Raw genomic sequence first — 27,346 nt, forward strand, 5'->3', positions numbered from 1 at the left:
AATGATATATGCACAAAACTATTCATTACAACACTGTTTATAACAAAAGGTTATTATAAAACAAAAGGGAACAAATGATTAGAGAACTAGTTGACTAAAACAGAGCACATGTAGCAGTAAAAAAAATAAACAAACATAAGACAACTTCAATACACTACTATGGAAAGATTTCTAGGATATATATTGCTAAATGAAGAAAGCCAGGTACAGAACATCATATATATATAAAACAACACATTGTATTTAAGAACAAAGGAGAGGGGGAAGAGAATTCATGTATGTGCAGGCATCTCTCTCTGCGTGTGTAACTGTGTGTGGGTGTGTCTTTACATGTGTGTGGGTGTGCATCTGTGTATCTCTATTTGTGTGCATGTGGTACATGTGTATTTGTGTGCATGTATATCTGTTGTGTGTATCTCTGTGTATATGTGCACTTTGTGTGTTCACATGCATATCTGTGTGCACATTTGTGTACTTATCTGTGTATGTTTGTGTACATTTGTATCTGTGTGCAAGTGCTTGTATCTGTGTGTTTCTGTGTGTGCCTGTGTTTTTGTGTACGTATCTGCGTGTACATACATCTTTATGTGTCTATGAGCGTATCTATATATCCGTGTGTATATCTGTGTGCATGCATGTGTATCTGTGCATCCAAGTGTACCCATGTGTGCATATCTGTGGGTGTGCACACATATCTTTTTGTGTCTATAAGTGTATCTGTGTGTGTGCATATGTACCTGTGCCTGTGTGCATGTGTTTCCCTGTGTGTACATATCTGTGTGTGCCTGTGTGTGTGCATAATACCTACAGAGGGAGTGAGGGAGCAGGAGGGACAGAAATAGGGGCATGACAGAGGGAAATTTCCTCAGTTTTCATCTTGCCTTTTATATCTCAGACTAGTTACTGAAGAACCTGGCCACCCATAAACACCAACAAGCACAGATAAAACAGTCCCAAGAAACGTCTACACTCTCTAGCCAAAGGGAAAACCTAGTAAGAAAGAAAACTTCTGGATGATTACCACCCTATTCCAGCAAAACCCACAAAAAAGGCTGTGACCCTCCCCCAGCACCTCCAACAATGGCACGGTGAGGAGCAACATTTGCACCTTCCACAGTGAGAGGTGCCCCTGGCCCTCCGGGTGGAGTTACAGAGGTCAACGGAGAACCTGAATTTCCAACCCCATTTGGCAAAACTGAGGCAGTGCCCCTTCCCCACTACCCAAGTGGGGCAGTATCCAGGGAGGCCTGCTAAAACACAGTATTTTTAAAAGATACAGATTCTCATAGTACTCAAGATGCCCAGATTAAAAAAAAGAAAACACTCAAATCATAAAAGGAACAGGGAATATCTCAAATTGAATAGGAAAAGACAATCACAGACCCCAACATCAGAAAAACTCAGATGTAAGAATTATCTGACAATGTTTTTAAAGCGGCCATAATAAAAATGTTTCAGTAATAAAATATAAACGGACTTGAAGGACATGTAAAAAAAAAATCTCAGCAGGAAAATGTAACATATAAAGAAAAATCTAATGGAATTTCCTTATTGAAAAAATTAAATAACCAGAAAAAATACTCAATGGATGAGATCGACATCAGAATGGAAAGGGCAGAAGACACATTCAGTGAACTTGAAACAGAACAAAAGAAATTACCCAATATAAACAATGGAGAGAAAATACAACAAAACTAAGAAGAGCCTCAGGAACCTGTGGGAGAGTAAAAAAAAGAACTAGCATTTGTGTGATTAGAAATCAGAAAGAAAAGAGAAAGAGGGTAGGGCTGAAATCAGAAAGAAAAGAGAAAGAGGGTAGGGCTGAAAAAATACTTGTAGATATAATGGCAGAACATTTCCCAAATTTGGCAAAAGACATAAACCCACAAATTCAAGAAGCTGAGCAAACTCCAAACAGGATAAGCCAAAAAAAAAAAAAAAATCCATGTGAAGACATCAAAATCAAACTTCTGAAAACTAAAGACAAAAACAAACAAACAAAAAAACCCACCAAAAAACCCACAATCTTTAAAGTGGAATGAAAGAAATCATACTGTATCCACAGGAGAGAACAATCAGAGTGGCCGCAGAAAACACGACGGCCGAGAAAATGGCACAGCATCTTCAAGTTCTGAAAGAACGGAACTGTCAGCTGAGATTCTACGCCCAGGGAAAATATCCTTCTGGAATGAAAAGAACACAGACATCCTCAAGTGTGGGAAAACTAAGAGAATTTGCTTCTGGCAGACCAACCCTAAAAGAATAGCTAAAGAAACTTCTCTAAATAGAAAGAAAATGGGAAAAGAAATGATCTTGAAACATCAAGAAGGACAAATGGGCAACAAAAAAAGAAAAATACAGATAAACATAATAGATTTTCCTTCTTGAGTTTTCTCAATTGTGTTTGACAGATGACGCAGAAATTACAGCACTGATGTGGGTATTAATATGTGTAGAAGAAACATTTAAGACAACTGCATTATAAATGGGGGAGGAAAAGGCATATAAACAGATGAGTGGTTTCTACATTTCACTCAGATTGGTAAAATTTCAACATCAATACCTACACATACATAGATATATGTACATATGTATGTACGTATCTAGAGTAAAAACAATATAGATAAATCAAAATATAATTCTAACAAATGTTCAAGAACCCATAAGAAGTCAGGAATAACAAAACTGAGAGATGAAAAATGGAGAGAACAAAGAAAAAACAAAAAATTGGCAGACCTGAGCCAGAACATGTCAAAAATTCCATAAAAACAAACGGTCTGAGTACATAAATTAAAACCAGAGGTTGGCAAGACTGTTTAAAAAACAACAACAACAACAAAACACAACTATATGCAAGAAACTCATTGCAAATAAAACATAAGTATGCTGGCCGGGCGCGGTGGCTCACGCCTGTAATCCTAGCACTCTGGGAGGCCGAGGCGGGTGGATTGCTCAAGGTCAGGAGTTCGAGACCAGCCTGAGCGAGACCCCGTCTCTACTAAAAATAGAAAGACATTATATGGACAACTAAAAATCTATATAGAAAAAAATTAGCCGGGCATAGTGGCGCATGCCTGTAGTCCCAGCTACTCGGGAGGCTGAGGCAGTAGGATCGCTTAAGCCGAGGAGTCTGAGGTTGCTGTGAGCTAAGCTGACGCCACGGCACTCACTCTAGCCTTGGCAACAAAGTGAGACGCTGTCTCAACAAAAAAAAAAAAAAAAAAAAAAAAAAACATAAGTATGCTGAATACACATATGTTGAAGTAAAAGGATGAAAAAATATACACTATCTGAACACTACTCCAACAAAGTAGGACTGGCTGTATTAATCAGATCAAGCAGACTTCAGAACAAAGAAAATTAGCAAGGACAAAGAAGAAAATTACAAGATGATAAAGTGGTCAATCGCCAAGATACAGCAATCCCAAATGGGCACACACCAAACAACTGACCTGCAGAACATGTGACCCAAAACCTGACTGACTGAAAGGAGAAACGGGGCTTGAATATCTTTCTCTCAACAGCTGATAGAATGAGACAGAAAGTCAGCATGGATACAGAAGACCACAGCACTACCCACCAATAGGACCATTTTTAGAATTTTCCACTCAATAACAACAGAAAACACATTCTTACAAGAGCCAGAATACTCTGGAAAAAGAAGTCTCCAGACCAAAATGTTAACACCAAGTCCACACAATCTCTTCCAGGAAATAAAAACGCAAATATTTCCCATTTTATGTAGTGACTATTATCCTGATACCACAAGAGAAAACAGTACCAGAAAACTACAGAAAAATATCTATAATAAATACAGACACAGAAACCCAACAAAATATTAGCATAAATAATGCAACAATATGTAAAAAGAACTATAATAAGAAAAGTAACTTAAAATGAACTAGATTCTGGACTCTACATGACACACTGTGAGATGTCAATGCCATTCATTTTGCTCTAAGTTTGCTTTCTATTATACAGAATAACAACAGGTGAGAAATCTCCAGAGTGTCTTACATTTCTAAGATTCTGTGTTTCTAAAAGTGAAACCCTGCTCTTCAAGTGGGCACAGGGTTTCTATAAACTTATAGAACACTGTAAAGAATATAAATGCCCTTTTAGGAAAAAAGATATGCTTTGTGTTAAATAATTATATGCCATTTTTAAACTTAGGGAAAACAATGACATTTTATTTTTCTCAAGTACAGTTAAAATTAATAACTCTCAGTAACTGATGTGATTTAAAAAGAGAAAGAATTAACTATAGCAAAATCAGAAGTATGTTCAACTTGACTTGTCTTACAAGAATTCTATCTAATAATTTTTTAACAGAAAGCACTAGCTACAACTGACACCAGTTAAGGCTCAGCAAAAATGAATTATTAAATTGGTCTGCTTATATCCTATTGCAGACTGCTTATGAATACTTGATTTTATTTTGTATAATTGACAAGAGTTGACAGGAAAGGACAGACCTAATGACAATCAAATCAAGACCAAGTAGAGTATGTGTCACACAAGAGCACAGCGTCAAGTGGAGATGAGGTAACTGATGGGACTTAGTGACACAGAGCAGGCGTGTCACGCAGCACAGTGAGTTACCTCGTGTGTTAGCAGACTGCCTGGGACAGCTCACAAATCCAACAGCTCTGAAGACGTGGGCCACAGCACATGCCCAACAACAACAACAACAAAACAGACATTGACTTTGCATTTATAATACCAGATCGTTTGCCATTAAACTTAATTTTTAAATCATTTATATGACTTAATGACTCTGCATGAAATTTTTAAGCTGGTGGCAAGATGAATAGTACTTCAGAGACAATGTGGATGAGTACAGTGTCATGCACCTGCCCCTTGTCCCACTGCCAAGTGAGCCCTGAACTACTGCAGTATGTCCCAACCACTTAAACTGTATTGCTCCCACTTAGGAGAGAGACGAAAAAAATATTGGCATTTATAAGAGATTGATGGAAATTAGTCCTAAAGCATTAATTTCTCTTAATACCACTAAAAGAACTATGTGCACTCAGTAGACATTTGATCTGAATTAAGAAACTGATGAAGCAATTGATTAATTGGAATTGAAACCATCAGTCACCAGATCCATCAACAGCTTCATTTACGTTCTAAACAATCAGCTCACAGCCCAGCAGAACACGCTGTACGGACACAGTTGACACGCGGCCATGGAGCAACGCGCCACGCTTCGCTGACACACACCGAGCTGCTACTGTCAAAGCCTGACACGCTGCATATATTTAGGATTCTATATTGGCTAAGATTTGAAGATTTTTATTATAATAAATAGTATATTGTAAGTTTTTTTTGAACTGAAACTGAAAAGCAATAAAAGAATTTAAAAAGTATCAGTACATAGCACAAAAAAACTTGTGAACTTGTGCGGTCTTCTGAAAACAATAAGAAAACTTAAAATAATTACTTAAAATCACACAAACAGAATTTCTAAAGCTAAGAATTCTTGATCGAAAGCAATATTATAACAAATTTTACACATCTTGAAAGCTATTTGGTCCATCTTATAAAAAGAAGGAAAATAGCATGAAAGAACAATCTTATTTCTTAATTAATATCTGCATATGAGTAATTATTGTCATTTTAACAATGTAAACTTAACAGAAAAAAATAAAATTAATAAAACTGAGGAATATATAGACGCGCAGGTTAAAACAAACTACAGCAAGGTCTTCCCTTGGATCCATCAATAATACCCCCAGGGATATGTGTGCATCCTGCGTGTTTTTCTGTGGGACAAGGTGATAATTCTGAAGGTTCTCAAAGGGACCCAAGACCCTCAAAACACGAAGTGTCTCTCCACTGCAAAGAGTAATTCTCCCCACCATAGGCAACGCAAGGCAAAATCAGAGGGAGCATCACTCATCTCAGGCTCACACACTAGAGAGCTTCCCATCGGCCTCCCGGCCTCACCTTCCCTTCAGGCTCTGCTCTTTTTCTGCCACCACATGACGCAGGAAAGAACTCCCAGAGCTGCTATCCGCCACTTAATCTTAAGCAAGGCATTTATACTCTCCAGCCCTCAGGTTCCTATGAAAAATGGACATTTCTAACCATCTTCCAGCTTTCAAGTGCTGAATTTTGTTCAAAATTTACCTTCTAATGCAATCTACATAATCCTTTTTTTCCTTTTATTTTTAGACAGAGTCTCACTTGGTCACTGGGTAGAGTGCAGTGGCATCAAAATAGCTCACTGCAACCTCAAACTCCAAGCTCAAGGGATCCTCCCGCCTCAGCCTCCCAGAGTGCTAGGAATACAGGCATGAGCCACCGCGCCTGGCCAATAATCCTCTCCTTTTAACTAATTACCCAAAACCATTTCCGTATTTAGAATAATATTTTTAATCTTACATATATTTCTACCACAATCATCAAAAGGGCAATTAATATAATAACATCTCCCAAATTCAAACATTTTGTTATTCATTATACTGAATACATTTGGAAAACAGGACAAACACCTTATAAATAAACAGGTGATGTCCACAGGGATAGCAGTGTAAAAACCTCTGAAATACACTTCTCCATAACTGCAAATGAGAATGCTAACAAAAATTGTCAAAAGCAACTTTTTCAAAACTCTGGAAAATAACCAAAGATTTCAACAACTCCAGGAGCATTTAATTCAAGAAAAACACTAAACTAGCTCAGAGTGAACAGTGTTAGTTTACAATCCCTGGGGCAACCACTAACAAAGTCCTTTTTAAAATACATAATAATAATAATAATAGAAATGACAGGGGAAATTAAAACAGTACATCAGAAAATATTTATTTAAAACAAAAGGAGGAAGTAATGGAGCAAAAGAGACACACCCAAAAAATATCGTAAGACACAAAAACATAAAATGGCAAACGTAACTCCTGCCTTATCAGTAATTACATGAAATAGAAATGGATTAAAGTCCCCAATCAAAAGACAGACCGACAGAGCTCTATCCCATTAGACTCTGAGTGTGCCACCCACCTTCCACCAGGCCCTGACGTAGCAATATGATCAGCATGCGATGACAGTTAAGCCAGCCTCTCAGGAGGAACATGTAGAGCACACACACAGGCGTGTCTGCTACAGATGCCTGAGGAACAGCACTTAAGTCTCACACACGGAAAGAGGATGCTGGGTGCGAAGCAAAGCGCAGACAAGGGACGGTACCTGGACAGCTCTGTGTGGCAACAATTAGTGCTGGGCACACAGGTCACGGTAAACAGTAATTGGCTGAACTGATTAATAAAAACAGCAATCAAATTTTAAGCAACATCATCACTTAATTAATTAGATCTCAATATGAATTTGAATGAAAATATCCATTGGATACAAAGGTTCCAATAAGATTCATTTTAAGCAAATATACAGTAAATATCTTTTTAAACACCAACAATTAAATGTGATTTAGAAATGAATGAATTCAATAAATTATTAATCAGAGAGAAATTTTTATGAGCATAAATTTTACTTTTACCTTTTAAAATAAAAATTAAACTGCCAAAATACTAAGTGATCAGTAATGTAAAAAAAAAATAAACATACCTGCTTTTTCTGAAGTCCTAAGAAACACCATGTCTGATGGAATTCTTTGATTCTGCAGAGCAATACAAAATATTAATTATCTATATGCGACTTATAAATTGACACAATTCCATTCAAAAGTAGAAATAACCAGTAAAAACTAATGTCAGAATTAAAATTTTGCTGAAATAACTAACATTTATAAATTGTACATCAAAAATTAATACTTTATTCATTTTACTTGAACCTCTAAGATTTTTTTTCCCATTAGTGAGCCACGTAAACAACATTTAGTGATGACTTAAAAAAGTCTTCAGTCTGAAAAATGTTAAATGCATCCATTTCTGTGGGCTCTGCTGTTCCTTCACTCACACAACCACAGCAGTGAGCGCCTCCCTATTAGACTAAATGGCCCCGGGAAGCAAGGAACGTGGTCTTCCGATGCCCAACACAAAGCAGAGCTAACCCTCAATATTAATAAAGCACCACCGAATGAACGTGAATGAACGAACGAACATGCGACTGAGCAAACAAGCAAACAAAACCCCACAACTTTGAGGAGATATTCTTTTATGACACAGAAAAGAAAAAAACTCAAAGGGATTGTAACTATAAACACTTTCACAAATGACTATTCATACATTTAATCCTTTAATCATTACCGCTAGTAAGTCTATCAAATGGGAAAGCTGTATCAACCTAAAGAAAAACTGTACAATTGTAATAAGAATACTTCACATAATTTCATGAATTATGTATGGTTTTTGAGACGTAGGAATTTATCTACACATGATAAAGAAACGACTATTTGTCAGCTGACAAGTAATAAAAACAAATAGAAGCTACAAAGCTATGTTGTTGGACGGAGCTATTTCTTTCTAGCACTAAAAAGGAGGAGACTAATTAGGATCTAAAGGTCCCTTAGGTCAAGGAAGAAATCACAACAGACACAGGAAAATGAGTGGAACAGTCAAAATCAGGAGAATGTTTACAGGAAAACACACACAATTAAGTGCATACAACAGAAAAGGTGTCAGCTAAAACTAAAGAATCAAAGAGCTACATAGCCATTTGAAACAAAAGAAAACACAGTCAATGAACTCCGCCAAAATGCAAAGCACACAGGATGTAAGCAAATGTAAGAGCAAAAATTAACAGCACAGAAAATACACACATACACACACACACACACACACAAAGAGTAATAGCAAGAAAGTAATTTTTTAAAATATTTTAAAATACACCCATTTCAGTAATAAAAATAGAATAAAACTTAATAAAAGATGTACAAGACCTCTACACAAAAACTATAAAACATTACTGACAGTATCTATCTTGGTGTAATATCATCTTAACTAGTTTAATCTTCTAGTGTTTTTAGGTTGTAGAGTTAATTCTCATATTTGGTCATTCTTGACCTTTGCATTTCCCGATATACTTGAAAAATACCTTGTCAATTTCCACCCAAAAAAACATGCTAAGATTTTTGTTGGGTTTCTTTTGAATATTTGGGCATTGGACATCTTTGTACATTCTAATTTCTGAACAAAATATGCCCTATTTATAGAATTTTAGAATCTGGTTGTCAATTTCAACAAAGAAATTAGCTGGAATTCTGAGAGGGCTAACACTAAATCTGTAAATCAATTTAGGGAGTACTGCCTTTTTAACAATATTAATACTTAAAACTATGAGCATGTGTTTCAACGATATTTGGTAGTTTTTCAAAGCACAAGTTTTGCACTTCTTCCATTAAATTTATTCTTAAGGTTTTCTGATGCTATTGTAAATTTTTTCCATAATTTTCAGACCATTACTTTGTATGGCCTTATTCTGTCTTATTTGCTAAGAAGCACTCATAAACAAACTAGACAATTTCAAACAATTATTGGATACTTTTCATTTTTCCTTCCCCTGGAGACACAGAGCAACATGACAGCGGGAGCCTTGTGTCATCTGAACATGACATACCGTGGGGTATGGACGTACAGCAGTTTGTCTGAACATGACAAACCGTGGTATGTAACCAGGATGTGTAATTCTCTTTATAAATTGCTGATACCAATTTCCAAATTTTTAAAAAGATTTTTGTGTATATTTTCATGAGGAATACTGGTCTGCAGCTTTGTTACATTGTCTTTTGTCTGGCGTTGGGATAAAGATAATCCTGGCCTCATAAAATGAGTTAGATAGTGTTCCATCCTCAACTGTTTTCTAGAAATGACTGTGGAACAGTGATGCCAAGTCCCCTTTAAAGGGTTCAAGGAATTCTCCAGTGAGGATGTCTGGACCCTGATACTTCCTTCTCAGAGCTTTTAAATTACTAATTCAACTTCTTTACTGGTTACAGGATTATTCACATTGTCCATTCCATTGTGACTGAGGTTTTATGGTTCATGGTTTCAGAACTAGTCCCTTTCATCTGCCCATGCATGTATTTACGACTGAAAATTACCTTTTTTGATGGCTGCAGGGTCTACAGCAAAAACTTCTATTTCATTACTGATATTGGTGACTTGTGACATCACTTTTTATTTTGATCTGTATTGCTAGAGGTTTATCAATTTTATTAATTTATTTAGATGAACCAGCTTCTACTTTCATAGATTTTCTGTCTTGTCTTCCTATTTTCAGTTTCCTTGCCTTCTACGCTGTATTACTTCTTTCTTTCTGCATGTCTTGGTTTAACTTTGCTCATTTTCTCCCAATGTTTTGCAGCAGGAGTTCAGGCAACGGAGCCCAGACCTCCGCCAGCCCCTCTGCAGGCAGGCAGTGCTCCAGAGTCCCTCCCAGCACCGCCCTACACGCGCCACGTACTTCAGAATGTCGTATTTTCATCTTCATCCAGTTGTACGCATTTTTTGTTTCCTTGAGAAGTACTACTTGTCCCATAAATTAATTCAAGGTGTGCTGTTTACGTTCCATGTGTTTTAGAGTTTTCCTGTTACTGACTTGATTCGATTATGCTGAGTGAACACACTATATGATTTTGATTCTTTTCAGTTTGTTGCGGTTTGTTTCACAGCGCAGTACATGGTTTATCTTAGTGAATGTCATATGGGCACTGAAATAAATGTGTTCTCTCCTCCTGACAGGGACAGTGGTCTGTGCGTGTCAGCCAGGTCCCGCTGGCTCATTCTGGGCAGATCTGATCACTGCTGAGTTTCTGTCGGTTTCTTCTATCTAATTTGAGAGGATGACATTGAACCACCTACCCGTGAGTTTGTCTACTCTTTTCAGCTCCAATAGTTTTGATGCACATATTTCGTGGATCTGTTGTTTAACGGGTTCTATCTTCCTGATGGATTAATCCCATTACTGTTACATAACACTCCTCTGTCTCTGGTAACTCTTCACTCTGAAGTACACTTTGGCGTTAATATAGCTCCTCCTACTTTTGTTCGATTAATTTTACGTGGTACATTTTTTCCCACATTTTTACTTTCATCCTATCATGTCACTGAATTTGAAGTTACTTTCTTGCAAACAACACAGAGTTGGGTCTTTTTTTTTTTTTTAACCCACTCTGCCTGTCTCTTGACTGCTATATTTTGACAGTTCACAATAAAGGTGATTATTGATACATTAGAATGTAAGTCTGCACTGCATGTTCTCTTTGTATTAAATATTTAGAGACATATAGAGACGTAGCGTTCTGTTGCTTAGGCTAAAGTGCAGTGGTGAGATCATAGCTCACCACAGCCTTGAACTCCTGGGCTTAAGCGATCTGCTCATTTTGGCCTCCCAAGTCACTGGGACTACAGGCATGAGCCACCAAGCCTGGCTCCCAGTCTGCATTTTATTATTTGCTTCCCGTTAGTTTCCTCTGATATTCTCTGTTCCTAATTTTTTCCTTCCTATGTATTACCTAAGCCCTTTTTAGGCTTCCATCTTAATTTATTTACAGCATCTCAGAGTATATCTCTTTACACATTTTTTTAATGTTTGTTTTGAATATTACAATATGCACTGTAATATTTATTAAGCTGTATTACCTCAGAAAAATAAGATAAAATGTTCTTTCTCCCCAGCTGCAGAACAAGCAGACACTCTCCTCTTCCCAAAGCTAGTTCTGACCGAGAGGTGAAGGAGGACCCACAGCAGTGTCCGCCTTGGTCCCGCTCTGGTTCTGTCCCAGGGAGCCTTTCCAAACTCAGACCTCAGAGACTGTGCTGGCACCTGTGCAACCTGCAACTTCTAAACCTCTGCTTCTACGCTGTCACCTTACTTGATATGTTGCTCAATTAATAACATTTAAATTGACAGGTATGTACAAAAATTTAGATACTTCTAAGGTTTCCTTGGTAAGCCAGGGGACAAACTTTGGCATTTTCTTTCTTTTCCCTATATGCATAAAGGTATGACAAAACCTTGACACGAAATGGATTTTTATTGAAACAAACAGTTTCACAGCCTTTATTTATATTAAACTCTAGAATAATCTAGAACATTATAATAGTCTACAACTATCTGTTTATACGGTTATAAGCATCACATAATGCTTATTTTTCAATATAAGATTGCTTCTTTGGAAAAAATGAAAAACAATGAACTCTTCCAAATGGTTTATTTAAAAAACAAAGTCCTTAAAATTGGGCCTAAATTAGAAAAGTTGAAGCTCATGGTTTTCCATCTGACACACATACGGAAAACACATTAAACATGTACAAGTTAATTAACCTAAAGGAACTGGATCTAAGGATAATTTTGTGGCTGAATGCTAGTATCAGAGCAACAAGAAATATAATGAATATAATTTTTAAAACATACACATAAGGAAGTAAACTTCATGATGATTGATAACAGGATTCATTTATTCAGTATTTGAGAACCTGCATGTGTCAGACAATAAATTTAAAAATAAATAAACAAATGAGTAAAAATCCTAAACAAATTAACAAGAATTAACAAACAAAAAAGGGAATTCACATCACTCGCTCACTTAAATTCTTATATAGATTTATCAAATCAGGAAGAAAATATTTAATGAAAATATTTAACATAAAATGAAGCTTTTCCATACTCCTAGCATGACATGGAAAACACTTCAAGTAACCTAGTTTGTCTTCAAAAATATCAACTCTACATACATCAAATCTTACACAAGGATGTTAGGATTTAAAATATGTGTCTCAAACAATTTCCTTCAAGTTCAAGTTACTTTTGGTCAGGCTAAATGTTAATAACTGTTATGTATAGTTCTCAAATATATCAAAAATTAAAAATACATCAACCTTTTCCACTATGATGAGGTCTCCAACTTGAATGTCTGAACTCTTAACTTGCACTTGACCTTAAAAAAAAAGAAGAAGTATAATCAACTTAAGGAAACAATAGCATAGCAAGAGTTCAACTCTCAACTGAAAAATAATTACTTCAGAAATAACTTTGGAGAAAAAAATACTTCAGAAATTTCTCTATACTTACACTTTCAAAATAAATTCCAGATAGACGTCGCTAATAATTAACTTCTTAGTAAACTTTCAAGCACAAATAATTAACTATTCCCCAGTAAAAACACAAAGCAAGAATTTCTTCATGGTAATTTTAGAGATTCCAGGGGGAATGTTCTTCCCATACTTTGTCATTGTTTCAGTTCTCAAGTTATCAATCTTCAGAAATATTACTAAATAATTTGAGGATTTAGACTTATTTAATAACATGGAGATATAATAATCCTTAAATTAATATCTTAAATACCATTAATTAGCATATAACTGACAGAAAAAAGAAATAAAGCAAATGATATACAAAAATCACACTCTACTAGTAGCTTTATCAACACAGGACAGGACTGAAAACTGGTATCGAAAGCTTTACCGCTAAAAATTATTCTTCCACATGAGGACATACTAAATTATCTACATGATATCTAATGTGGAATGGTCAGCTGTGGAGTTTCATATATAATATACTTAAATATCTAAAAAATATTAATATAACAAGTATGATGCAGAGTAGGCAAACGTTAGATAATCTGAGACATCCTTAGGAGGTGACAAAACGTGGGTAAATTCACCTGCTCCCTCGTCTCTGCACCCCCCACCCTCTCTCAGGACTGGCAACAGCCTCTGTGACGACTGCTCTAACACAGGACAATGTCCACTCCTTTCACACTCGGTTTCTTCTGATGGCTAACAGGCCACAGGTGAGTTCATGCTACTTCTCAAAAGCAAACATTACCAGTCATTACACTGACTTTTACCTTTTTGTGAAAGGAAATCAGCTGGACAGCTGGACAGACGGAGGGGCTGACTGTGGGTGGGGTCCAGGTGTGGACAGACAGGGAGGGGCCTGACTGGGGGTGGGGTCCAGGTGTGCACAGACAGGGAGGGGCCTGACTGTGGGTGGGGTCCAGGTGTGGACAGACAGGGAGGGCCTGACTGTGGGTGGGGTCCAGGTGTGCACAGACAGGGAGGGCCTGACTGTGGGTGGGGTCCAGGTGTGCACAGACAGGGAGGGGCCTGACTGTGGGTGGGGTCCAGGTGTGCACAGACAGGGAGGGGCCTGACTGTGGGTGGGGTCCAGGTGTGCACAGACAGGGAGGGGCCTGACTGTGGGTGGGGTCCAGGTGTGCACAGACAGGGAGGGCCTGACTGTGGGTGGGGTCCAGGTGTGGACAGACAGGGAGGAGCCTGACTGTGGGTGGGGTCCAGGTGTGCACAGACAGGGAGGGGCCTGACTGTGGGTGGGGTCCAGGTGTGGACAGACAGGGAGGGCCTGACTGTGGGTGGGGTCCAGGTGTGGACAGACAGGGAGGGCCTGACTGTGGGTGGGGTCCAGGTGTGCACAGACAGGGAGGGCCTGACTGTGGGTGGGGTCCAGGTGTGCACAGACAGGGAGGGCCTGACTGTGGGTGGGGTCCAGGTGTGGACAGACAGGGAGGAGCCTGACTGTGGGTGGGGTCCAGGTGTGCACAGACAGGGAGGGGCCTGACTGTGGGTGGGGTCCAGGTGTGGACAGACAGGGAGGGCCTGACTGTGGGTGGGGTCCAGGTGTGCACAGACAGGGAGGGCCTGACTGTGGGTGGGGTCCAGGTGTGCACAGACAGGGAGGGCCTGACTGTGGGTGGGGTCCAGGTGTGGACCGACAGGGAGGGCCTGACTGTGGGTGGGGTCCAGGTGTGGACAGACAGGGAGGGCCTGACTGTGGGTGGGGTCCAGGTGTGGACAGACAGGGAGGGCCTGACTGTGGGTGGGGTCCAGGTGTGCACAGACAGGGAGGGCCTGACTGTGGGTGGGGTCCAGGTGTGCACAGACAGGGAGGGGCCTGACTGTGGGTGGGGTCCAGGTGTGGACAGACAGGGAGGGCCTGACTGTGGGTGGGGTCCAGGTGTGCACAGACAGGGAGGGCCTGACTATGGGTGGGGTCCAGGTGTGGACCGACAGGGAGGAGCCTGACTGTGGGTAGGGTCCAGGTGTGGACAGACAGGGAGGAGCCTGACTGTGGGTGGGGTCCAGGTGTGCACAGACAGGGAGGGCCTGACTGCAGGCTAAGGGGCACCTAGGCCACAGGAGCAAAAACTGAAACCAAATGGTCTGTGGAGAACACAGGACCCTCAGAAAAGAGCCACATCTCAACGAAAGCAAGAGGGCACTTTCAGAGAGAACGGGTTTAGGTGATGAAGGAACGGGAATCTGGAGGCGCAATGAACAAGGGCAAGGGTGAGAATAAAGGCATACAACATCTAGTGGGGACTGACATGCAGAGTCTGAAGGATGACCTGAAGCCTGCAGCGCGTGCACACACACACACACACACACACACAGAAGCCACTGTAAGGTAGTCCTGATGTGCACAGGGCCGAGTGTGCTCAGGCTGAGACTGATCTGTCTGGGGAGGCAGGTGGTTATCTGCATCATTGGATTCTACCTGAACCGGGTGAAGGGAGGGCAGAGCACAGGCTAATCAACCCTGTGCTCAGGGCTGCTTCCTGACCTCTGTGCAGGAGGCCAAGGAGGTCCCGGGAGGCAGGACTGACTCCGAGCACACGGCCCCTCTGCCCTCATACATGCTGGGGATGAAAGTGTGAGCAGAACTGAGGAAGCCCACCTGCAGGGAACTTACGTTGTAATGAGATTAAGGGAGGCAGAGTGAAATAAAATACATCAACAAATGAACTGTATAAATTACAGTCTCGGAAATAAGAAAAAAAGAAATACTAAAGTCTGGGGAAATGATTATAAAGCATCTTACAGAAAATACCAAATTTTTGCTCTTAATTTGTTAGCAATAACTAAAATAATTTAAGATATTCAGGTTCTACACAACCAATTCTTTTTCTTAATATTTTATCAGTAAAAAGTGAATAGGACAGCTTTAGGAAGAATATTGAAATAACAAATTATGTCATGATAAAAAAACATTTAAAGATAAAACACTGAATGTTATTCACTAAATTATATTTAGCCAACCACTTTCCCTCTAAAATTATCTCACCAACTAAAATAGTTTTTACCATCTGTGTAATTACCAGCAGAGTCCAGAAGCTGCCAGAAGCTGCCACCCATACAGACTCTACAGCCCACCGAGGCACACATCTCTTGCCTACAGCAACATGCAGAACTGAACACCGCAATAAGTACCAACAGTAGTTCACTGCATCCACAAGATACGGAATTTTCAGGAAATTACAATGGTTTGAAAAATCTAGTAAGTATCTCATATGTTAAATATGTCATCAACTCCCAGATACAAATGAAAAGTATATAGTGTTACCAGAGCAAGGGCACACTTCAAAGTCTTGGTTAGGTCCTCTGTTTGCATAAGGGAAATTTCTAACCTTTGTTTTCTGTAGTTAGATATCCTTCTTAAATTTCTACCAAAGGGTAACACACAAAATACTATTAACATTAGTGGTCATAATTAACAGCATCTAAGACTCTCAATCACTCACAGCAGACGACGTACAAAAAACGCAGGCTCCCTCTCAGAGGCCTGCATACGTGTGCAAACCCAGCATGCTACGTGGTCCTGCTTGGCCACGTGGGTGATCAGAAGGTCAGAAGAGAAATCGTCTCGAAGCTTGCTGTCACAACATAAAGGCAAACCATTTCTACACTGTATTGTTACATGTGATGAAAAATGGACTGATTCTTTTTGACAATCGCAAGTATCCAGCACAATGGTTGGATAAAGATGAAGTGTCGAAACACAGTCCAAAACCGAATATTCATCAAAAAAAGCTACTGGTGTCTGTTTGGTGGTCCATCATCCACTACAGCCTCACGAAACCTGGTCAATCAGTTACAGTGGATGTCTACTCCAACCAACTGGACGAAATGATGAGGATGCTTGCGATTGGTCAACAGAGACTGGCCAATCCTCCTGCAAGACATGTCACAAAAAACAACACTGCTCAAACCACAGAAGCTGGACTTGGAAACTGTCACCCGCTGTATTCACCAGACCTTGCACCAACTGACTACCACTTCCTCTAGGCTTTGATCCACTTCTTGAAAGGAAAAATACTCAATTCTCAACAAGCTGTGGAAAACACCTTTCACGATTTCACCACCACTTGCTCTCGAGGCTTCTTCTCTGCTGCCATAAACAAGCTACCATTAAGATAGCAAAACTGTGTCAATACTTTAGGCGCATACATAGATTAATTGTACTGCTTGTTAGAGATATAATAAACTAAACTTTTGATTCAAAATCAGCCATTTCATATTTAATAATCTAATATAAAAACTGAAAACACAGAAATATTGTTATGAAAATAAAATGTTTGCTTATACTGAGATTGAAAAAGCTTCTAAGATTAAAGTAAAAACACAAAGGAAAAGATAAGATTTGAATTATATAAAAATTATAAATTTCTCTACATATAAGAAAAATAAGTCAAACAAGCTAATAATATACGCCACATGTGACAAACGCAAATCCCTTTTAGTAGAAAAATAATAATGTAAAAATAGATTAAGAAACAAAAGGTACTGAGTAAACAACTTATAAAACATCACAAATGAACAATAATTTTTTAAACTAAGCAAACAGAATAGAATGCAATAGCATTTTTCCACCAAACTAGTAGATAAAAAAGAATCTTTTATATTTGGGCAAGTGGGCACACTGCAAATGCAAATGGGTGCAACCCTATGAAAGAGCCATCTGGTCACCCAGACGAGGCTTAGCACTTTATATACAACCCGGAAATTCTTCATTTATTTAAGCACCCAGTTTACTGAGTGCTTACCATGTGCCCATCACTCTGCTCTTTCCTGTGGAAACAAGGACCCCCTTCTGACACAGCGGAGGGAACAAGCATTAAAGGTAATCCCCAGAGGGAAGGTCAGGGTGCTCTGGGACACACACGCGGGCTGCAGCGCGAGCAGCATCTGGGGAAACTAAGGAAGACCTCTCTGAGAAAGCAATGCTTTCATAAAACCTCAAGTTCTGAGTGCAGGACAGGACAAGAACATACCAGACACAGCGACTGTGCTTGCCAAGTCCCTCGTGGGGAGAAAGCACGGCATGTTCAAGGAAATGAAGAAAAATCAGTGTGACTATACTTTGGAAGCCAGAAGAGAAGCTGGAGAAGAGGGCCAGCGCCGGGCCACAGGGAGCTGAGTCACACAGGATTTAAGGTTTCATCGTAAGGGCTATCAAAAGAAACCAAAGGGTCTGAAGCCATAAAATGGCAATCAACTGCTTTTTGAAAGAACTTTTGTGGCTACAGCATAGGAAAGATGGAGTGGGTCAGCAGCGAGGAGGCCGTTTCTCACTCTGGGCAAGAGAAGAGACGGCTGGAGCAGAAACTGGAGCCAGGTCCAGGCACTGCACAGCGGCTGGGAAAGCTCTGCCGCATAGCAAGGCGTGGGCTGGACGAGGGCCGGGGAGACAAGACCCCCAAGTCCTCAGTCAGGACGAGAGGCAGCACAGGCCTCAGGTGAGAGAGGCAGGGAAAGGCTGCCGCCCACTGCCACTGCCAGCCGGGGACACGAGGGTGCTCCACATCTCCTGCAGAACCACAGGGTCCGACTGCAGAAGACTGAACGACGACACGTTCTTACGATGCGGTTTTATACAACCACACACAAGACATTACAGACTTAATGCCACGGAAATGTCCATAATGTTAAGTACAAAAGGTATACTACAACAGCAGGAACATTTTTCAAAAAGCAAGTACACACACACATACACACACAACACATGTACATCTAAGGAAAAAGGTAACAACCATGTTTACAAACCATGAAAAAATTCCCCAGTATCATTGAAATAAACAAAAAAGAATAAAACTAAGAATTATATTTTTATCTTCTACAGTTTAATGTTATATAGTAAGAAATGAATGATATTCCATTTATAAAAATTACACGCAGAACCACCATATCCAAAAAAACTATAACATGACCATATCACACAAAAGGTGAATTTTAACTCATTTCTTAATAGACTAAAATTTCAAACAGACAATGTTGGCCGGGTGTAGGGGTGTATGCCTATAATCCCAACACTTCAGGAGGCCAAGGCCAGAGGATTGCTTGAGGGCAGGAATTCAAGACCAGCCTGGGCAACACAACAAGACCCCCATCTCTACCAAAAAAAAAAAAACTTTAAAAATTAGGTGGTTGTGGTGGCATGCTCTTGTAGTCCCAGCTAGTTGGGAGGCTGAGGCAGGAGGATTGCTTGAGCACAGAAGTTTAAGGCTACAGCGAGCTATGATCATGCCACTGCAATCCAGCATGGGTAACAGAGTAAGACCTTGTCTAAGGAAAAAAAAAAAAAGAGAGAGAGAGAGAGAGAGACAGTATCATCATAAAATATAAAGAAGGAGATTAAAATTGAATAACATTTTGGTGGAAAAAAATTTTTATATGACTTGATATAATAAATAGTATTTAGATATTTATAATGGTATGGTTATTAATAAGCATCACATGGTAATTATTATTGATAAACTTGATAGAAAGTTTCCATCACTGAAGCTCTTCTCCACGTTTTCTATGAAAGGCATGGGAGATGAAGAATGAACTTCTTATAGTTCTAAAATTTCTATAGTTTCTAAAGAGATAATCTGGCTTAAAGCAAATTTTTTTCTATTTCTTAATTTAATTTCTTATCTGTTATAAGAAGATACATTGTGTTAGCCAATCAGCATTTGTGAAGGTATATTTCATATGTTCTAGGCCCTTATCGCCAAACAATGGAATTTTTCTAAAAAGTCAAATATATGAGTACCCTGAAGAAATGAATTAATACAGATCCTCTAAGGGTGACCTGGGAAGAAATATTGGTATTGAGTTTATACATCCACTTGAATACATGTATGTGTACATACGTATGTGTGTATATATTCACTTCAGTATACACACCTACTTCTGAGTATACATATCCACTCCTGAGTATATAAATCCACTCTCGAGTACAGATGTGCACTCCTGACTATATATTTATCTACCTTGGTCCAGCCACAGGGAACTAAAAAAATGAGGTAATAAATATAAACTGTTTGTGAACCATTATTATACAGTAGAAATACAGTAACATACACTGAATGCTCCTAAATGAAATATGGAGATGGATTCTTTTCAAATGCTGCTAAGATCTCAGACCACAGATCATAAAGATGACTCTATACACTTCAAGAAACGGCATTATATGGGATGAAAATGTGAAAAGCTGAGTATGTTTATAGAAAAACTACTTTAACTATATAAAATAAAATATATATAAATGATTTCTAAATACCCATTGTCCTATCTTATCTAAACTGTCACAAAAATGGATGAACAAGAGATGATACAACATAAACAAAATAAGCAAAGTCATCAGTGTTTGTCTGACTATTGGATTGCAGCAATCAACTCTAATTACTTCAAGTGTATCAGCTCCTAAGCAATTTTTGACAAAAAAAATTCAGCTAAAACTTAGGTATAGCATTGGGGAAAAAAACTATCTTAAGATATGACTGTCACAAAGGGAAATCCTTTTCACCAAAGAGAAGACACCACAACCCATGAAACCCATCACAGTTCATGATTCTCTCTGGAAGAACATACCAACATAGGCACAATACGTAAAAAAGGCAGTGAAGAGGGATTCAAAAACCTTCTGACTCGCTTTTTCAAGGAATGATTAATACTCTTAGAGTAAATTTCACTAAAATATAACAAAATTTCATTGAGACAAGTATTTTTAAACGTAAATAAAAGGCCAAGAATTTTAAAAAGGCAGCAGGGCACGGTGGCTCAAGCCTGCAACCCCAGCACTCGGGCAGGCGCAAGTTCTACCACTGAACCACACCAGCCCTGCACCAATCCCGGCACTTTGGAAGGCAGAGGCTGGGGGATCGCTTTAGGCCAGGAATTCAAGACCCATCTCTAAAAAAAAAAAAAAAAAAAAGTCAGGCACCGTGGCACGTGCTAGTAGTCCCAGCTACTTGGGAGTCTGAGCAGGAGGATCACTCGAGCCCAGGAGTTCGAGGTTACAGTGAGCTGTGATTGCACCACTGCACTCCAGCCTGGACATCAGAGCAAGACCCTGTCTCAAACAAAAATAAATAAAAATTTTAAAAAATAAATAAAAACCAAAGTTCAGAACTAATTCATGTTTCAATCTCATGAGGCTATCACAGTGCTTAACACACAGTAGGTGCTTTGTAAATACTTGATTATAATTATCTAGTGGGCTAGAAGCCGGCCATGAAGCAACATGCCACAGCCAGACCACCACCAGGTGAGCAGACAGACAGATCTGGGCCGAAGCATCAGCTCTACCAAAAACTGCTTGACTTGGGATGTGATTCAGCATCCGCCCGGGTACGCTTCCAGCCTGTGACTTGGAAACAATGTCACCTCCACCCTGGGTGACCGTGGCTGTGACAATGAGTATCATGAATATTACCTGACACACAAGAAGTCAAAGTGGCTACAATGACCATCATCGACAAATAAAATTTCCTCTTCTTATATCACCAGCAATAATGGCTGTTTTTTTTGAAAAAGGATAAATTTCCATTTACATTTAAAATAAACTGACTGAAAATTATTTTTCAGGTTCTTTGAGTCAAGTATCACATAAACACAAAAGACACAATAGAAGTACGACCCCCTCAACATTTTATTCCATTTTTAGGTGAAACCAGGATAACGTAAAATTAGCCATTTCAAAGTGAGCAATTTAGTGGCATTTACTACACTCACAATGTCAAGTTGCAAAGCACCTTCACCATCACAAACCAAGCCCTGCGGACAAGCGGGTTCCCCCCATCCTCCTCCCCCACCAGGCCCCAGCCACCAATCTGCCGACTGACTCACCCATTCTGGGTATTTCACACAAGAAGTCCTGTGACATGCAACCTTTGCATCTGGCTTCCTTCATGCAGCACAGAGCTCCGCAGGCTCATCCACGCTGTAGCACACTTCAACCCTTTCAGGACCTTTAGGGCTGACTGACATCCCATTGCAGGGATTTGCTGCCCGCTCCCTTGTTTGTCCATTCGTCCACTGATGCACATTTTGGCTGTCACCTGCTTTTGGCTACTGTGAACAGTGAGTGCCATAACGCACGTGGGTACACATCTGCTTGGGTCCCTGCTTTAAATTCTATGTTTAACTTTTTGAAAAACTACCATGTTTTCCACATCTGCTGATCCACTTTACATTCCCACAAGCAATGCACAAGGATTCCAGCTTCTCTGGATCCTCTCCTGCACCGGTCACATCTTTTCAAGCGACAGGCAACCCTGTGCTGTGCAGCAGGGCCTCGCCGTGGTTCCCACGTGCACTTCCTCGTGGACTGACGCTGCTGACGGGGCTCGGCTCCACACGCATCCTGGCCATTCTTTGGAGAAATGGCCGTTCACATCCTCTGCCTATGTTTTAACTGGGTTATCGTTCTGTTATTGAATTGTAAAATTTCTTTACATATGGATATGGACCCTTATCAGACATACAATTTATAAATATTTTCTCCCATTCTATTTATCTTTTCACTTTCTTCATAATGCTGTTAAGATGCACAAAAGCTTATCAGCTTTTGTTTACCTGGGATTGTCTTAATTTCTCCTTCACTTTTGAATGACAGTTTTACTGGATACAGGATTACTGGCTGACAGACTTCTTTCCCACCAGTTTTAAAACGTCCCCACTCCCTTCAGACCTCCACGGCTTCTGACGAAACCCCACTGAGGCTACACTGCGTGTGGCCAGTCACTTGCTCCTGCTGCCTGCAGGATGTGCCCTTGGTCTCTGAGTTTCAGCAGTTTGCTTGCATCTTGGTACGGATCTCTGTGTGCTTATCCTTCTTGGGGTTCACGGAACTTCCTGAATGCACAGATTCATGTCGTTTATCAAATTTAGGAAGTTTTGGGCCATTATTCCTTCAAATATTCTCTCTGCCTTTTCTCTCCTCTCCTTCCAGGATTTCCATCACAGGTACTTGGTACACTTGATGTTATTCATTTTTCCTCATTCTTTCTCCTCCTCACACTGGGTAATTTCAACTGACCTAGGCTTAAGTTCACCGATTCTTTCCTCAGCCTGCTCACATCTGCTGTTAAACCCCTCTCGTGAGTTTACCTATTCATTTATTACACTTTTCAACTCCAGAATTTGCTTCCTTTATATAATTTCTGTACCTTTATTGATATTCTCTACTTGTTCATACATCGTTCTCCTGATACCTTTTAGCAATTTCTCCACGGTTTCCTTCAGCTCGTTGAGCATATTTAAGACAGCTGATTTAAATGCCCTGCCTAGTGAGCCCAATGTCCGGACTTCCTCACAGACATCTATTAACAGAAATTCTATTAGTTTCTTCTGAGAATGGGCCAAACTCTGTTTCTCTGCATGCTTTGTAATATTTTGTGGAAAACTGGACATTACAATCAGGTAATTCTGGAAATCAGATATTTCTCCCTCTTCTGGGTTGGTTTTGTTGCTTGTTATATGCTATGGCTGTATCTGTTTAGCGACTTTTCTGAACTATTTTTGTAAAGTATGTACTCTGCCATGTGCGGTCTCAGAAGTCTCTCTTCCATTAGCTCATATTCACCCAATGTTTTGACAAAGATTTCTTTAAATGTGAAGAGCTGAAAAAAAAAAAAAAAAAAAAAAACACAGAGAAGAAGAAAACAAAACCTCTCCGGGCTCTGTGTCCTTCGGGCTGCAGCCAGGACACCGGCAGCCCTGCCCCCGCCGGCACTTCCTCCTCGCCTGTGCCTGGAGCTCAGCCACAGGCGAAAGACCTTCTCCAGACTCTTCTGAACATTGCTCCAGTCCTCAGCTTGCACGTGGCTTTCCAAATGCCTCATACACACAGGTGCTCCTGAATGCCCAAATTTCCCAAAGAAACCCTCTCCCCAGCTTTCTCTGCCTGGCATTCCCACACTCCCGTCAGCCTGGCTGGCACCGTTGTCCCTTGGTCTCCTGAAGGTCTGGGAAATGCCACTGCTGTTCCAATCTCTGCTCTGAGCCCAAGTCAGGAGAACAATGCAGCGATTTCTTTGGTGCTATAAATCTTTGACTGTTTTCCAGAGTTCTGAAGACGTTAGTCCTGATGGCTTCTGCTTGATTTTTCAAGGTTTCTGTGGAAGGAGCTGCCCACTGTGCCGCCTCACTGCCACCGCCACTCTGCCCATTTCTGAACAACATGAGCAGGACACCAGGAGCAAAGCTCTGCTCAGCCCAAGCACCACAATCAAAACAGTATTTAAAATAAGCGACAACCTATACTATGTTCTTAAAGAAAACAGCTCAAAGTTACACCTAATTTACCTGGCCACTTGGCGGTTCTTTGTCTCTAAACTACGGCTTACCTTTTTTTCCCCATGACTCCACCACACTACCATTTTAAGCAAAAATTTTTAATGATTAATTTTTAAACTCAATAGAAAAAAAGTGTTTTCAATAAATGGTACCAAGACAACTTGACATTCATGCAAAAGAATATGGACCCATAACTCTCACTATATGCAAAATATTAAGTGAAAATCAATCAAAGACCTAAATATAAGAGCTACAACTATAAAACTTCTATAAGAAAACAGTAAATCTTTGTAAAGTTGAGTTAGCAAATTGTTTCTTTGATACAATACCAAAGGCACAAGCGACAAAAGAAAAAAATAGATAAAATTAAAAACGTTTACGCATCAGAGGGTACCATCGGGAAAGTGAAAATACAACCCACAGAATATATCTCACAAAGGACTTGAATCCAGGCTTTCTATAGAACTCTTATAGCTCAACAACTAAAAGACAAATAACCCAGTTAAAAAGTGGGCAAAGGATCTGCATAGACATTTATCCAAAGAAGATATACAAATGGCTAACAAGCATATAAAAAGATGCTCGACGTCATTAATCACTAGGAAAATGCAACCCAAAACCACAATGAGATACTACTTCACACCCACTATAATCAAAAAGTAGTGGCTACGACCAAAAGGGCAGACAGGGCTTGGCATGGTGGCTCACACCTATAATCCCAGGACTTTGGGAGGCCGAGACGGGAGGATGACTTGAGGCCAGGAGTTTAAGATCAGCCTGGGCAACATAGCAAGACTACCATCTCTAAAAAAATTTAAAAATTAGTGGGGTGTGGTGGTGCACACCTGTCATCCCAGCTTCTCGGGAGGCTAAGGTGGGAGGATCACTTGAGCCCAGGAATTCAAGGTGACAGTGAGCAGTTACAGGTTACAGTGAACTATGATTGCACCACAGCACTCTACCTTGGGTGACAGAGGGAGAGCCTGACTCTGAAAAGAGGAAGGGAGAAGGAAGGCAGGGAGGGGAGAGAGGGGAGGAGAGGAGAGGAGAAAGAGGAAAAAAGGACAGACAGTAACAAGTCTATAAGCACGAGTGAGGACATGGACACTGGAACCCTCCTACATTGCTGGTAGGAACATAAAATGGTATGGCCAGCTAGGAAAACAGGTTAGCAGCTCTTCAAAATGCTAACTATAGAGTTACCGTATTATCTAGCAATTTCACTCCTAGGTATACAACCAAGAGGAATAAAAACAACGTTCATGCAAAAGCTGGTACACAAGTGTTCAAGGCAGCATTATTCCAACAGTCACAAGGTAGAAACAACGCAAACATCCATGGGTGGATGAACATGTGCCATGCCACGCAGCGGAATGTAATCTGGCAGCAAAAAGAAACAAAGTCTGATAAATGCTACTCCAGGATGGACTCCGAAAACATGCCAGGTGAAAGCAGCTGGTGACAGAAGACCACCTACTGCATGATGCCATTTAAACAGAATGTCCAGGGTAGGCAAAACCAGAGACAGAGAGTGAAGGGGGGGGGCGGGCAACAATCACGGGTTCTTCTGAGAACGTTAGAAACGTTCTCAATTTAGATGATGGTGATGGTAACACTTGCGTGAAATACCAAAAATGCTGAATGGTATGCTTTAGGGGTATGAATTGTATGTTTTGTGAAATACAGCCCAATAAGCTGTTAAAAATAATTTTTGCAGGGATTATTTCAAGTAAATAATCATTGTACATGTCCACTTACACACAGAAAATACAAAATCCACTCTACATGTCATTTTCGAACAGACGCTGGGATTACTACGAATGACCATTTAGTCTTTCAGTATCGCCCTCACCGCCGAGATCTCAGTCACTGTTTACTGTCACACACCTGTCTGCAATGGTCTCCCCCTTCTCTTCTCAGTATGTTGCTGCTTTTCCAGGGTACAGACTAGAAAGTCGTATGAACAGGCTTTTTAAGAACATAAATTAAACAAGGGTTAAAGCCCGGAGTGAAGGTCAAGGAAAGGTGCATTCATCAGTTACCAGACTGGATCACGACAGCTATTTCTTGTGCTCAAAGGCCTTTTTACTGAAGTGCAGCTTAATGCCAAAGTATACACAGCTGATCTTTACAAGTGTGTTTAAAATATAATACAAAGATAGATTTTAGATAAAGTGATACTACGCTTCACAGAAAATGTACATGCACCATTTAGGTTTCACAGGCTCAGCACTGTAATAGAACACATTATACAATTATCTATCCATGTATATGCATGTGTGTTTGTGTGTATGCATGTATATAAAGATATAAATATAAATGTATTACATGCATATATATCAAGTATCTACAGAATGAACGAAATGAATAAAAATCTACCCTGAAATTGCATACATTATATAAGAAAATTAGATACAATATACAATCACATATTATTGTCAATAACAGAATTAAGACATGTTTTCTTTCATTTGTAATGCTAACTCTAAAATGATGGTCACATTAAGCAAATGCTAAACAGGATTAGAAGTGTCTTGCTGACCTCTTACTGTGAGCTTGCTATATAATTGTGCATTTACTTCCTTGTCTCGCTGAAAACGCCGAAATTCATCAACTGCTTCCCGCATGATAATAACAGTCAAGACAAATCCCTATAAAACAAAATAAGGAATTTTAGAAAACTAAATTTTAACAAAAAAGAAAAATTTCTTTATTATTCAGTTTTACTTTTTTCCTTCAATTTATATTACTCTCTAAAACATAAGTGAAAACAGAGACAAAAAGTAACAACGAAATGTTACAAAAGGAATATAATTCAATGTAAAAGATTTACAACTCTTAGTATACCCAAGCAAAAATTTTTAAATTCACGTCATAATAAGAACTTCAAGCTAAACCTCAGAAAATACTCAGTAATCCCCCCCACCAAAATTAACAATTTTCAACAAACCCATGAATTATACTTAGAACACTTAGGCATTCAAATATCAAATTAACAATGACTTACATAAAAATCTTACACTTAATTTCTGCACTTAAGTTTTTCTGATAAAATAAAAGCCACGTAGGAACACAAAACAATT

General features: G+C 39.6%; 1 protein-coding gene across 2 annotated transcripts in view; it reads right to left on the reverse strand.

The window, feature by feature from the left end:
• Positions 1-27,346, reverse strand: part of ATP9B (ATPase phospholipid transporting 9B (putative)) — a 189,957-nt gene that overhangs the window by 124,800 nt on the left and 37,811 nt on the right. For both annotated transcript variants that reach the window (XM_069468330.1, XM_069468331.1), the window contains exons 5-7: positions 26,806-26,914; positions 12,780-12,838; positions 7,567-7,618 (exon numbers count right to left, since the gene is read on the reverse strand). In XM_069468330.1, the coding sequence (XP_069324431.1) occupies positions 7,567-7,618; positions 12,780-12,838; positions 26,806-26,914 (220 nt within the window). The remainder of the gene's footprint in view (positions 1-7,566; positions 7,619-12,779; positions 12,839-26,805; positions 26,915-27,346) is intronic.

The sequence above is a fragment of the Eulemur rufifrons genome, chromosome 5 (genome assembly GCF_041146395.1).
Source record: "Eulemur rufifrons isolate Redbay chromosome 5, OSU_ERuf_1, whole genome shotgun sequence".
Classification (NCBI taxonomy): domain Eukaryota; kingdom Metazoa; phylum Chordata; class Mammalia; order Primates; family Lemuridae; genus Eulemur; species Eulemur rufifrons.